Consider the following 13,711-nt stretch of genomic DNA (forward strand, 5'->3'; position numbering starts at 1 on the left):
CGGTAGAAGTCTCAAAACAGCCTCGCACCCACCTTGCTGGCAGCCACCCCAGCCTGATCTTGGGTCCTCAATGCGGGGAGCTGCATCGGAACCTCTCTCGGGCGCCTCACGGCTCACCCACCCAACTTAAACGAGTCAAGATAAAGCTCATCCCGACCCCCTTGCAAATGTATTGGATCGTGAGGGCACAGTGCGGAGGGGAAAATGAAGCAGGGAAGAGCACCTGCCCCATAAGGGAGCCCAGCCCTCTGTTTCATCACCCATTGAGTGGAGAATCAAAGAGGCTTGCCTATTGCTGAGTGCTCTCCCCGCCTGATTTTCCGCTACGAGCTGCGTCCGGTCAATCCAATATACCTAACCGTAGGAACAGGGAAATCCGCCCTCAAATATTGTTAATGAAGCTGAGGGCAGCAGTCAGTCTGAGCTGAGAAATGCACAGCCATGAATTAATTGCTAAATTTAAAATTGTTAATCAAAGCTTAATTGCCCCATCCCTCCTCCAACTCCAAAAAATAATTAGGCCAAGTTTCTTTCATTTGTCAAATATTTGGCTCCTGAAGCCAGTGAATAAATGTGTCCCTTCAATACAGGATTAGTCAGTGTGAGCAGTGTGATGTGATGGGTTACAGCAAAAGAGAGGCTTGACTCAATAGTGTTGCTAAGCCTCACAAGAGAAGATATCAAATACATTTCACTACTGGCTATGACCTATCCTGTGTGTAGCACACAACTAAAAGAGATTTCACATCAATTCCACGCAGATATTAAAAACAAGTACATCTCCTAAACTGCTCGCAACACATGAAGAGATCATCTCACTATTGAGGATAGCTGCAATAACACACAGGTTATATCAGGTTCCGATTCGCAGATTCTTACACAACCAATAGGAATCTTCAGCATTCAATCACAGCTGTTACAATTTCTGGTAAAAGTGTGCGAGGATGCGTCTCACACACACACACACACACACAAAGAAAAGATACAGACAATGTTTGGGTTAGGACAACAGTTTTTGTGTTTTACAGAATGCACTGCGGAAAATGAGGTATAACAGTTTCCTTTTGGGGAGCACAGACTGTTCACAGAAGAGAGAATGCATTGCCTAGACCTAGATAAAGGGTCACCGGCCCACTTTCAATGAATTCCATTTTATGAGTGAAAAATCACACTGACTGCAGACTTGCCAGTGTGCATTGACTGGGGTATCTTGGCCTTTTGAAATTTACTACTCAAAACCCATTAGCTAACATTTAATGAGAAATGTTGTGTGTGACTTGTCCAAACCAACTTGTCCGTTAGACCCTACAGGGAAAGTAAGCAGCAGCATATCGCCATCGAGAAGCACAACAAAGCCACAAGTCCATGAAAAGCAGTTCGGCCAGAGTTAACCATCCGTGTCTGTAGCGTGACCATGTAAAGTGACCTGCACTGGCGAGGCCTTGCCTCCTGACAAAACTCTCGTCCCAGTATCTGCGCCAATACTGGTCAGAAAGCTTCTAATCCAGGCCGAGACTAGACTACAAGCCAGTCTGAAGGTAGGCAACTTTTGTCAGCCTGAAGAACTAGGGTGTCATTTGTGACTTGATTCTGGCACAATAAGAAATCATCTTGTGAGCTTCTTTCATTTAAAGGAAGTGAGTGGGGGGAAGGCAGGGTTGGGAGAAAGAGTGGTTGGAGTTTAATTTTCCCTTTTTAAAACGGTGTATATCATCACCATCAACATCATAGGCAGTCCCTCGGAATCGAGGAAGAGTTGCTTAAACGGTGTATAATGTCGTTTGCAGTCATGTAATTATTGTATTTAGACACCAACACTCCTGTACGGTTCGTAACCATGACAAGGCAATTCTAGGTGGGGGGCAAACATTTGGGAGGAATTAGAATTTTTCAACCTGCCGGGAGCATGCGGGAAACGGGGAGGTCTGGGCCTTCCTGCAGGCTTCACCGCCTGGAGGGCTGGCTACCAGTCGGGCGGGGAACGGCAGGTAGGTGCGAGCCCCAACCCCGGGGGAGAAGCGATCCTGCTCCTCTCCCTCACAAGGAGTGCTCCCTGAGGCTGTCCTCGCTCGCTGCTGCTGCCGGGACTGCTGAGGCCTGGGAACCCCAGGCAGCTACAGGTTAAATCCCAGGCTTCCAGCCTCATCATCAGAGTTAAGGTGGCAACCCCCTCCTGGGAGTGGGCTGGCTGCTCGACCTCACCCACCCCGTCCCTCCCCACCACTCTCCCCCCTTCCCCGACCCGACACCCCCCCCACCCCGACCCTGCCCACTCCGACCCTCCCCGACCCTCACCCACCCCGTCCCTCCCCACCACTCTCCCCCCCCACCCCGACCACTCCGACCCTCCCCACCACTCTCCCCCCTTCCCCGACCCGACACCCCCCCCCACCCCGACCCTGCCCACTCCGACCCTCCCCGACCCTCACCCACCCCGTCCCTCCCCACCACCTCCCCCAACCCGACCCTCCCCACATCCCCCCCCCACCCCGACCCTCCCCACCCCCCCGAGCCTCCCCCCCCACCACGACCCTCCCCACCCCCCTGTCCCTCCGCTCATCCCCCCCCCAACCCAACCCTCCCCACATCCCCCCCCCCTCTCGACCCTCCCCGCCAAACCCTTTCCTCCCCCCCGACCCTTTCCTCCCCCCCGACCCTTTCCTCCCCCTGACCCTTTCCCCCCCCGACCCTTTCCTCCCCCCCGACCCTTTCCTCCCCCCCTGACCCTTTCCTCCCCCCGACCCTTTCCTCCCCCCCGACCCTTTCCTCCCCCCTGACCCTTTCCCCCCCCCCGACCCCTGACCCTTTCCTCCCCCCTGACCCTTTCCCCCCCGACCCTTTCCTCCCCCCCGACCCTTTCCTCCCCCCCGACCCTTTCCTCCCCCCTGACCCTTTCCTCCCCCCCGACCCTTTCCTCCCCCCCTGACCCTTTCCTCCCCCCCGACCCTTTCCTCCCCCCCTGACCCTTTCCTCCCCCCGACCCTTTCCTCCCCCCCGACCCTTTCCTCCCCCCCGACCCTTTCCTCCCCCCCGACCCTTTCCTCCCCCCCGACCCTTTCCTCCCCCCCGACCCTTTCCTCCCCCCCCGACCCTTTCCTCCCCCCCCGACCCTTTCCTCCCCCCCGACCCTTTCCTCCCCCCCTGACCCTTTCCTCCCCCCCCTGACCCTTTCCTCCCCCCCCTGACCCTTTCCTCCCCCTCCTGACCCTTTCCTCCCCCCCCGACCCTTTCCTCCCCCCCCGACCCTTTCCTCCCCCCTGACCCTTTCCTCCCCCCTGACCCTTTCCTCCCCCCCCGACCCTTTCCTCCCCCCTGACCCTTTCCTCCCCCCCCGACCCTTTCCTCCCCCCTGACCCTTTCCTCCCCCCCCGACCCTTTCCTCCCCCCCCGACCCTTTCCTCCCCCCCGACCCTTTCCTCCCCCCCTGACCCTTTCCTCCCCCCTGACCCTTTCCTCCCCTCCCAACCACCCCCACCCTCCTGCACCACCATCATCCTGCCTCAGGTAAAACCGGAAGTGGGCGGGTTGGAGGTGTGTTGGGTCGGGATTCAGATTTTTAACTCTTTAACCTCCCACCTGACCCCGGCCCACCTGTTATTGTGGGATTAAAGTTCCCACCAGTATTACAAATCAATTCTAGCTCCAAGTGTAACTTATTTCAATTGGCTAAAAATATCTAGAATGAGATGAGATTTCTTCAGTAGGCTTTGCATGTAAAATCCATCAATGCCACAGAGTAGGCCGAGACCCACTTTTAAAAATATACATCAGAATTAAGCAGCTCATTTCTCTGATCCTCTTACACAAAGTAATTTTTTTGATAGCTTGGGTCTAAAGGTTTTATTAATGACACTGTCCAACATTCAGTGTTGTGTAAAGGCAATACCCAACACATCTTGTGTTGTGCCATGACAGTCTGCAGATTTAATTCCCCTGCATTGTTATGCTCAGAGGATCCTTCAGTCAGTTCATCTAATAAGTTAACAACGTTTAAGTACAAATATATAAAAATCTACAAATTTGTTCATTCAAAACGATGTTAATTGAAATTTCTGCAGCCTTTTGTTTTATTTTAAAAAAGGGGGCACTTCCTCCAACAATAATTACTTAAAAAATATATCTGAAAAACTTCCACTGGAATTTTTGCAGGCGTTTAATTTCCCCTTTGTCGTAAAGATTTATTATTTGTGATTGCAGCAGTATTGTTAAAGAGGAAGTTGTGATGAAAGGTCATCGAACTGAAATGTTAACTTTGTTTCTCTCAACAGATGGTATTTCCAGTATTTTCTGTTATTTCATCTTACCTTGAAAGTTCGACCCAAAATTAAAAAGCCACATTCTTTTTGTTTTACATTTATTGATTTGCTTTTTTTGGCAGTAATTTCTTTTACTGATTTTCCCTTTTGTGTTTCCTACTTATTCAGCGTCTGTCAAATTTCTTTACATATTTCCCTTATTTATTTCTTCCTGTAATTCTACATAAACATACTGCAGAGGTGACAAAAGACAGAAAATGCAGGGGGATCTACGGGGGAAGTGGGGCGGGGGGGGGGGGGGGGGGGGGGGAAGAGAGGGGAGAGAGCCGAGCTGCTATTAGGGGACTATTAGTGGGGCATTCTGTTTTCTCAAATTCTCAGCTTCTACTATTTATGCACAAAAAACTGTAAATCCCAACAAGGAAACCCTACACTGAGTAAATAATACACAGTATAGCAACTGCATATACAGCAAACAGGGGCTTTCGATATATGGCTCTTTCTCAATACCCTGCACTGATCTAATGCTGGGAAATACCTGGATTTGTTGTCACACCATTCAACGTACCAGCTGAATGGTCAGTCCTTGATCGGTTTACACTGAGGGGGGGGGGCGGGGAATTCTATTGTGTCCTGTTTGGGGGTGGTGACAACCGGGAGGCGGGACATTTTGCGGCAGGCGTGGAAGACCTGCCCCACTTGAAAAATTCAGGTTGCCACCCCCGAAAGGAAGGGGAGCGCAAAATAATGCACTCCACTTCCTTTCTGGGGCGTACGGGTCAAGAGCGGGACACAGCGCAGCGCTACGCACTGGGCCACATAGCGCTGCCTCGAGGGAGGGGCTCTTCCCCTCCATTATAGGCCCAAGTTTCCAAACTCTGCAGTGGGGAGCGGGGTTGCCATGCCAACAGCCCGGCACTGAAGCAGATTGCTGGGCTGACCAATCGCGGTACAGAACCCGCGATCGAAGTGCCAATGGGGCGCAGAAGAATGTCGGGAGATTTTTTTTTTTTCCAATGGCCACTATCTCCACTTTAAGTACCGCCCCCACAAAAGGCCTGCCGCCCAGTTCACGCCCCCTGAAGTGGTCGCTGGCATTGCCCGGCGCAGCTTCAGGGGGCCGATACCCAATTTAGGGTCCGGGGCGCTAATGGGGTGCTGCGCACGGTGATGACATAGTCATCGCAGGCACAGCGGAGCGGAACACTACGGGCTACCGCTGCAGCTAAACTCCCGTGAAATTTAGCGGGAGTCGTTAGCGGCGCTGCGCCCGGGCGTAAAGTCATTTGCGCCCGGTTAGTGCCAACGGGAGGCACTGACGACCTGAATTTCTAGGCCTGGGTTTCAGTCTGGTAACCAGCTAGTTACCAAGCTTGGTTAGGTGGTTGACTCTAATTGTGGCCCATGGCTTGCAGTGCAGGCTCTCTACATGGTGCTACAAACAACCGAATATTGTGCCATACGGTTAAAACTACTGTAGGAATCAGCACTTCCAATGCTTTGTGGAAAATGTACATTTTTAGACATAATGCAAGGTATTTTGAAAGATCACATTAGCGATCATAGTTAAAGATTCACGGGACTCATTTCTCAACAACTTTATTCATGAACTACATTTCAGAATTCAAGAGCTCAGCCACTCTTTGGTTTTATTTCTCTTCTTCCTCTTCTGTACTGTTGATGTTTGAGATAATGACTGGAGGTCAATGCAGTTTAAATATTCCATGAAATCAGGAGGGATCCATAATCCAGTGCAGCGTTCCCAAAAGAAAGTCTCTTAAAACCTGCAGTTTACTTAAGAAGAAAACATATTAATCAATGGCTTGCCTTATATATTTTTATCTCCATTGTATTAAGCCTTTAATTAGAAGAATGCTTATGTGAATCTATGCAAATTGAGCAGTGACATGTTACGCTTGGTATACCTGTGCATTATAGACATTTACAGAAGCATTGATAAGCTCACATTACCAAGTACAGGGTTCATTAGGCCTACATTGTTGCATCAATAGCCAGAGACGTGAGAGGAAGACAACACATTTTAAGACAAAACTCAGCCAGCAAGTGTTCAAAAAATGGTTTTCAAAATCTGGATACAGATTTGTGCTAGATTTCCCAGTGTAACCTGAGTTTGGGTTTGCTTGAACACAGCAGGCTTTCAAGCGCTTACCCCTTCAATCTGGCGCAGTGAAAAATTTCACTCAATTTCTGCACAATACAAATTATGTCATCGAGCGCGCAGATCAAAGCTCCTCTATTTGGATTACCTTCAGGAATTTTAGCAGCTCTTTAGACTGCTGAACTTTTCCTACCTTTGTCATAAAGCGGCGAGACTCAACATTAAAGAGTTAACAGAATAATAATTTTGAGCTTCAAACTAAAATGCTGCACGTTTCAAATCGGGACAGACACGCAGACGTGGGGGGGGGGGGGGGAATGAACAGCAAGTGATGCCCAGTTGATAATTTGTCTCTACCCCAGAGGGCTGTGGATGCTCAGTCGTTGAGTATATTCAAGGCTGAGGTCGATAGATTTTTGGACTCTAGGGGAACGGAGGGATATGGGGATAGTGCAGGAAAGTGGAGTTGAGGCCGAAGATCAGCCACGGTCTTATTGGATGATGGAGCAGCTCGAGGGGCCGAATGGCCTACTCCTGCTCCTATGTCATTGTTTCCCAGGTAGATTTGCTCCAACTGCCTGGTGTTGAAGAGCCAGGTGGAACCAGCATGGTACTTTTTTGGTTCCTGAGCAATAGGAGGTCGAAGAGGCAACATTCCGTGGCTTCCATGATGGGCCTTTTCATCTAGTGGTAACTCAACATTCCAGATCTGACCACTCCTGTGTCTCTTATCACCAGCTGAGGCTCAAGTAAACTGTGCCTTATTGCATAGAATGTACAGCACAGAAAGAGGCCACTGGGCCCAACAGATCTGTGTCAGTCTTTGTGCTCCACACAAGCCACCAGCCACCCGACTTCATCTCACCCTATCAACATACCCCTCTATTCCCTTCTCCCTCATGTATTATCTAGCTTCCCCTTAAATGAATCTATACTATTCACCTCAACCACTCTCTGTGGTAGTGAGTTCCACATTCTCACCACTCTCTGGGTAAAGAAGTTTCTCCTGAATTCTCTGTTGGATTTATTGGTGACTATCTTATATTTATGGCCTCTAGTTTTTGACTATGAAGAGCTCTATTGTGCCCTCATTTGGGTGAATGGGCCTATGACTACAGAAAAACATCCTTAACATACTTTAAGTTGCTGATCTAGTTGGCCTGAATGGCACTAACCTTTCTGCATGAACAACTTGCTTCAAGTCCCTCGGTGATCTGCCAGGTGAATTACCGGCATCATCAATTAAATGTTCTTCAAATGAGCCACTAACAATAGGAGTGCTCCTAACTGCTTCAACCATCAGCGCCTCCATCTCGCCATATGTAGAACTAACTTGATGAGAGGAAGACTACCTGTTCCAGTTCAGTGCCTGATTTAAACATGTATGGCACGCGGTGTCCACCGGTACGCTCGCGGCCTTCCGCGAGAGGTGGGCACCGGAAGGACTGGAGTGCATCATCACCCCCGGCAACCAAATTTTAATTTGATTTTATGTTTTAAAGTTTAATTTGTTTTAATTGCCGGGGTTTTAGTGTCCCCTTCCACTTTTATAGGGGGCACTTGTAAAATATTGAATTTTAATGCCCTAAAAAAAACCACAAAAAAAACCCTACAAAAATACAAAAAAAAGAGGGCTGTTATAAGTGTCTGGAGTGTCCCCCAGATCGGGGGGCACTCGATCTAATGTTTATTTGTACTCCCCAAAAGAGTTGTAAACATGTATGGTACAGGTTGGGGCAGGGAAAATAGACAACGCACATATTATTTAAACAGCCCATCCAAAATTAATTAATTCTTAGCACAAGCCATTCCTGACTGGGGAATGGTCTCTCTATGGAACACAGAACAATACATGACAGTGGCACTCAGCTGATTCTGCAGAAGACAAAGGGCTGGATTTTCATAGAGAAGATGGGTTGGGGGTGAGAGGGTGGGGAGGGGCCCTCCGATGCAGGCGGGAAACCCGGGAGAACGAGTTTCCCGCCGGCCCTGTTGACGTTAACGGCAGGGCCTGATTTGCGTCTGAAGCCTAGGTCTCCCGCCCGCAGCCAGCCAGCTTGAAAGGCTGGCTGCGGGCGGGTAGACCTGTGCCACTAGGCCGCACAGAGGAGGGAGGGAGGGAGGAATCAAGTGGGGGCCGGTGGCCAGCCTCTAGAGGTTCGTGGGGGCGGGGGGGAGAAAGAAGATCAGGGCTGTTGAGAAACCGGTGCTGTGGGGTTTGGCGGGGGGGGGGGAGGGGGGGGGGAAGTGTAGAGTTAATTGGGACCGCCCACTGGAGGATCGTGGGGAAAAGAAAGAAGATAGGGGCGGGTGGGGGGTGGGGGGGGGAGTGTAGAATTAATCGGGGCCACCCACTAGAGGATCGTGGCCAGAATCAGGATCACCGGGGTGGGGGGGGAGGAGTCTGGGAGGTGATCGGAGGCCTCGTGAGTGGGTCTCCGATCGTGGGGGGGTGGACCAGGCAGGGACCCTGGATCCAGGGGTGAGTGTAAAGGCACCGAGCTGTTGCTGCAGCAGTCCCCACCTTGCTGTAACTGCCGGGTTTTACGAGGTGTGTAAAACCCGTGGAGCTACAGTTATAAACAAAGTGTAGGTTAAAGAAGAGGTTTCCAGCCTCATAGTAATATTGAAATTGATCTCCTGCCCCCCATTTCGACCCCATTTAAAACCGGAAGTGGGCGGGTTGGCGGCGTGTTCAGGTCGAGATTTCAATTTTTAACAATTTATCTACCCCCACACTCCAAATCCACCCCCTTTTTTTTAGGTTAAAATCTCCCCCAAAACATTTTGCCAAATGGGCTAATGAAGCTGTCGTGGTTCTACAGGTCAATAGGTCAACTAAGTACTAACAACGCTCCTTTATTACACGCTCTGGCCGGAATTTTAATCTGGAGGTGCTTTGGCGGGGGGGGGGGGGGGCGGTTAGCTAGAAAGCGGTCTGGAAACTCAGGGGAACGGGTTTCTGGCAGGCCCTGCTGAAGTTAACGGCAGGGTCTGATTGACCATTTCAAAGCTGTTTCCCGCCTGGGGAGGCTGGCTGGCTGGCTGCAGGCAGGATGGGCAGCTGCACTAGGCCAGAGAGAGGAGGGAGGGAAGAATCGGGTGGGGGCTGGAGGCGGATCAGGGCTGGAGGAGCATTGGGAATGGGGTGGGGGGTGGGGGGAGAAGAGAGAGAGATAGGCCTGGAGAGCAATCAGAGGCCAGCGGGGGATCGGAGGTCTTCAAGGGCGTGCGATTGTGGTGGGTGGATGAGGCAGAGATGCGGGATCCAGGAGATAAATGTAAAGGCACTTACCCTCCTGGACTCAGCAGTCCTCGCCTCCCTTTAACTGGCGGGGGGCTCCCCAAAGCCTGAGAAACCCAGCCAGCCACAGTTAACTTATAATGAGGCTGCCATTTCAAATATTTAAATGGGCGACCCACCTCTTGGGAGTGGGCTGCCGCCCCCTGCACCACCACTAAAACTGGAAGTGGGGGGGTGGGGGTGAGGGTGGGGATCCAGTTTTTCTGATGTTAGCCGCCTACCCGACTCCAATGAACTGGTTTTTGGGGGGTAAAATTCTCCCCTATATGCGTGCACACAAGTGGGGAATGAAGAGAAGGAATGCATCACCAATCACTATTGGGACAGAAATCATTTCAGCCCAAGTGTCCACTGTCAGGTTCGTTGCCCCAGTTATACTGCCCTTGGGCACTGCGGTGGCAAACCTCTTGCACTCCACCGATGACGAATGTGCAGTATAACTGCGATGTTGGAAGTACGATCACATGACAAACTCACTCTGCTTCACCTCAGCACAGCAGTCTTCCCTTCAACATGTCCCTGCTACATTATCCACCTTCATAGCATCTCCGGGTAGGAATTCAATTCAGTGCAGAGTTATGGGGCACTGGGAAATGGGACAAGACAGTGTGGAACTAACTTCACTTCGAACCATGAGAAGGAGGTTTTCGTCATATTATACTGGGTAAGATTCAAGCCCAGGTCACAGAGATAAAATATCAATGCTCGGGCCCACTTCACCAGCTGGTTACCCTTCAGAATAACTTTAACCATCTCCCACATTTTGTAAACTCTCACTGAAACAAAATTATAAATACTGAACATGTTTCCTAGCTACTGCAGCTGTGATTGACAGATACATTTAGTCCTTGAAGCAGGTTGGGACTGTGGCGTCTGAAGCAAAGGTTACAACCAAATTATTAATTTACTTCAATAAAAACAATCAATTATCTCACCTTAAAATGAATGCTGGTCAGAAAGATGCACTGTGCACTTGTTTTCCTCTCTAAAGTACAGTTACATAAATGGTGAGTCACAACACTGAAAATCATTCCATATCCGGAATCCTGAGGTCATGTCACATAACTGGGCAGATGGCAGATCAAATGTTTATTTTAATTTATTCCATTGAGAGAAGCTAAATGACATTTATGGGACAGATGCACACTGGTTTTACCAAACGACGCCTCTGCAGGCACGCAAGAGTTCAAAGTCAGATGTGGAAAATTAACACTCTTGAAGGCAATACCTGACTCGCTCGGCTTTCTTAAAACAATTGGGGGTAAAAAAAAACAAGGCTTTGAGGATTTTTCCAGGTATTCATTATTAAAGAGGAAGGTCATGTGAAAGAGGTGGCAAAAAGCAGTAACGGCCCCCCTCCTCTCCCAACCCGCCCCTGGCAGAGTACATTGGTTTACCCAAGAGGAGAGCAACCCTGGGTGGTATGTCTTCTGCCTAAAACATCCAGTTGGATTATTTAATCTCCTCCAGGACTACAGTCCTCCCAACCCCAAACTCGCCATTAGTCTGACTCTGGTCTCTCGTGCATTCCCTTCAGCGGAGGGGGTCCCAAGGTCAGGAATTCCTTCCCAAACCCTCCATCCCTATCTCCTCCTTTAAGGGTCTCCTTAAAACTCTGCTTTGGCTCGGCATCCATTTTTGGCTGATTACCTGTGCGAAGCCTTGGGACATTTTTCTATAAGGCACTAGTTGGTGTTGCTCTCACTCCAGCACCAAGTGAACTATCTCTTAAGAACATAGAAAATTGGAGCCCTTCGAGCCTGCACCGTCATTCAATTTAATCATGGCTGATCCTCTATCTCAACACCATATTCCCGCTTTTTCCCCCATACCTCTTGATGCCTTTTGTGTCTAGAAATCTATCTATTCCCCTTCTTAAATATATTCAGTGACGTGGCCTCCACAGCCTTCTGTGGTAGAGAATTCCACAGGTTCACCACCCTCTGCGTGAAGTAGTTTCTCCTCATCTCGGTCCTAAATTTCCTACCCCGTATCCTGAGACTGTGACCCCTTGTTCTAGACTTCCCAGCCAGGGGAAACATCCTCCCCGCATCCAGTCTATCCAACCCCATCAGAATTTTATACATCTCGATGAGATCCCCTCTCATTCTTCTAAACGCTAGTGAATACAGGCCTAGTCGACCCAATCTCTCCTCATACGACAGTCCTGCCATCCCAGGAATCAGTCTGGTGAACCTTCGTCGCACTCCCTCTATGGCAAGTATATCCTTTCTTAGGTAAGGAGACCAAAACTGCACACAATACTCCAGGTGTGGTCTCACCAAGGCCATGTATAACTGTAGTAAGACATTCTTGCTCCTGTACTCAAATCTTCTCGTAATGAAAGCCAACATACCATTTGTCTTCCTAACAGCTTGCTGCACCTGCATGTTTGCTTTCAATGACTGATGTACAAGGACACCCAGGTCCCTTTGTACATCGACACTTCCCAAACCATCACCATTTAAATAATACTTTGTCCTTATGTTTTTCCTACCAAAGTGGATAACTTCACATTTATCCATGTTATATTCATCTACCATGTGTTTGCCCACTCACTTAACCTATCTAAATCGCATTGCAGCGTCTTTGCATCCTCCTCACAACCCCTAAAAGTTTTGTGTTGTCAGCAAACATGCAAATATTACATTTGGTTCCCTCATCCAAATCATATATCTTCTGAGCTGTATAAAAGAAAGACAGATTTGCATTTATATAGCGTCTTTCACGACCACAGGATGTCTCAAAGCGCTTTACAGCCAATGAAGTACTTATGGTGTGTAATCACTGTTGTAATGTGGGAAACTCGGCAGCCAATTTGTGCACAGCAAGCTCCCAACAACAGCAATGTGATAATGACCAGATAATCTGTATGTTTTTTTATTACGTTGATTGAGGGATAAATATTGGCCAGGACACCAGGGTAACCCCGCTGCTCTTCTTTGAAATAGTGGCAAGGGATTTTTTACGTCCACCTGAAAAGGCAGATGGGGCCTCGGTTTAATGTCTCCTCTGAAAGACGGCACCTCCGGCAGTGCAGCACTCCCTCAGCACTGCACTGGAGTGTCAGCCTAGATTTATTTTTAATGTGTTCAAGTTGCTGGAGTGGGACTTGAACCCACAACTTTCTGACTCAGATCTCTTTAATCCCATTCGCCCAGTGGTATGTCTCTTTAACAAAGGAAGTTTCCCTTTGCACTTCGCTTCTGTCCTCTATCAAGTTGTGCTCTTTGGCAATTTGCAGCATTTTCTGCCATTGGCAAACTATCTCCAAGCATTTTAAAGGTGGCCAGGCGATCATATTGCCTGTCGAGTCATTGGGTGTGTTTTACACCTGCAGCTACAGTTCAAGATGGGCAAATAAAAATAGCGTATGAAATGAGATCATTTTCAGTCCTCTCTGTTGAGCAGACATGTCAACAGGATTTGACAGGGTGGTAATTTAAGAAAAAATGTTTTATTCATTTATTCATTCACGGGATGTAGGCGTCGCTGGCAAGGCCGACATTGATTGTCCATCTCTAATTGCTCTTGAGAAGGTGGTGGTGAGCTGCCTCTTGAACCGCTGTAGGCCGTGTTTTGTTTTAAGTCACAGACTTCGTATCAACACATCCACATTGACAGTGAGATTGAAGATATTAACCCTCGTGATTTACTTCACTGGTTTGTCAGCTTATCAAAATACTGACATCCTGTACATTCCTCATCTCTTCTGTAATTCCCAAATTTAACAAAAACAGAAACAATTCCTGGGAAAGTCTGCTTTAGTTTCCTTTTCCTTTGGGAAAATGGGAGTGCCAATGGGAACGACTCAAATGGTAGCTGGAAATCTGAGCGGCCATTTTGCAGCATGCGTGCTCTTCGTTTCAGGAACACATCGGTGTGGGCTTGGGAACAGTGAACTAGAGCAGGAGAGAGAAAGGGAAAGCAGGCAGGCAGCAAAAGGATCAGGAAGAAAGAACGGACAGTTATATACGTGTCAAGCTACAAAACTCAGGAAAGCTTCGGAAAAGCTCACAGCCCCCAAAAAGC

At 49.1% G+C, this 13,711-nt stretch overlaps 1 protein-coding gene across 2 annotated transcripts in view; it reads right to left on the reverse strand.

The window, feature by feature from the left end:
• Positions 1-4,553: 4,553 nt before the first annotated feature.
• The window catches only part of dtd1 (D-aminoacyl-tRNA deacylase 1), a 239,302-nt gene continuing 230,144 nt past the window's right edge, over positions 4,554-13,711 (reverse strand). For both annotated transcript variants that reach the window (XM_070888808.1, XM_070888807.1), the window contains one exon: positions 4,554-6,050. Coding sequence is in view for 1 of the 2 variants with exons in the window: in XM_070888807.1 (XP_070744908.1) it covers positions 6,034-6,050 (17 nt within the window). In the remaining variant the exon portion in view is untranslated. The remainder of the gene's footprint in view (positions 6,051-13,711) is intronic.

This window comes from Pristiophorus japonicus, chromosome 9, assembly GCF_044704955.1.
Source record: "Pristiophorus japonicus isolate sPriJap1 chromosome 9, sPriJap1.hap1, whole genome shotgun sequence".
In the NCBI taxonomy this organism is placed as follows: domain Eukaryota; kingdom Metazoa; phylum Chordata; class Chondrichthyes; family Pristiophoridae; genus Pristiophorus; species Pristiophorus japonicus.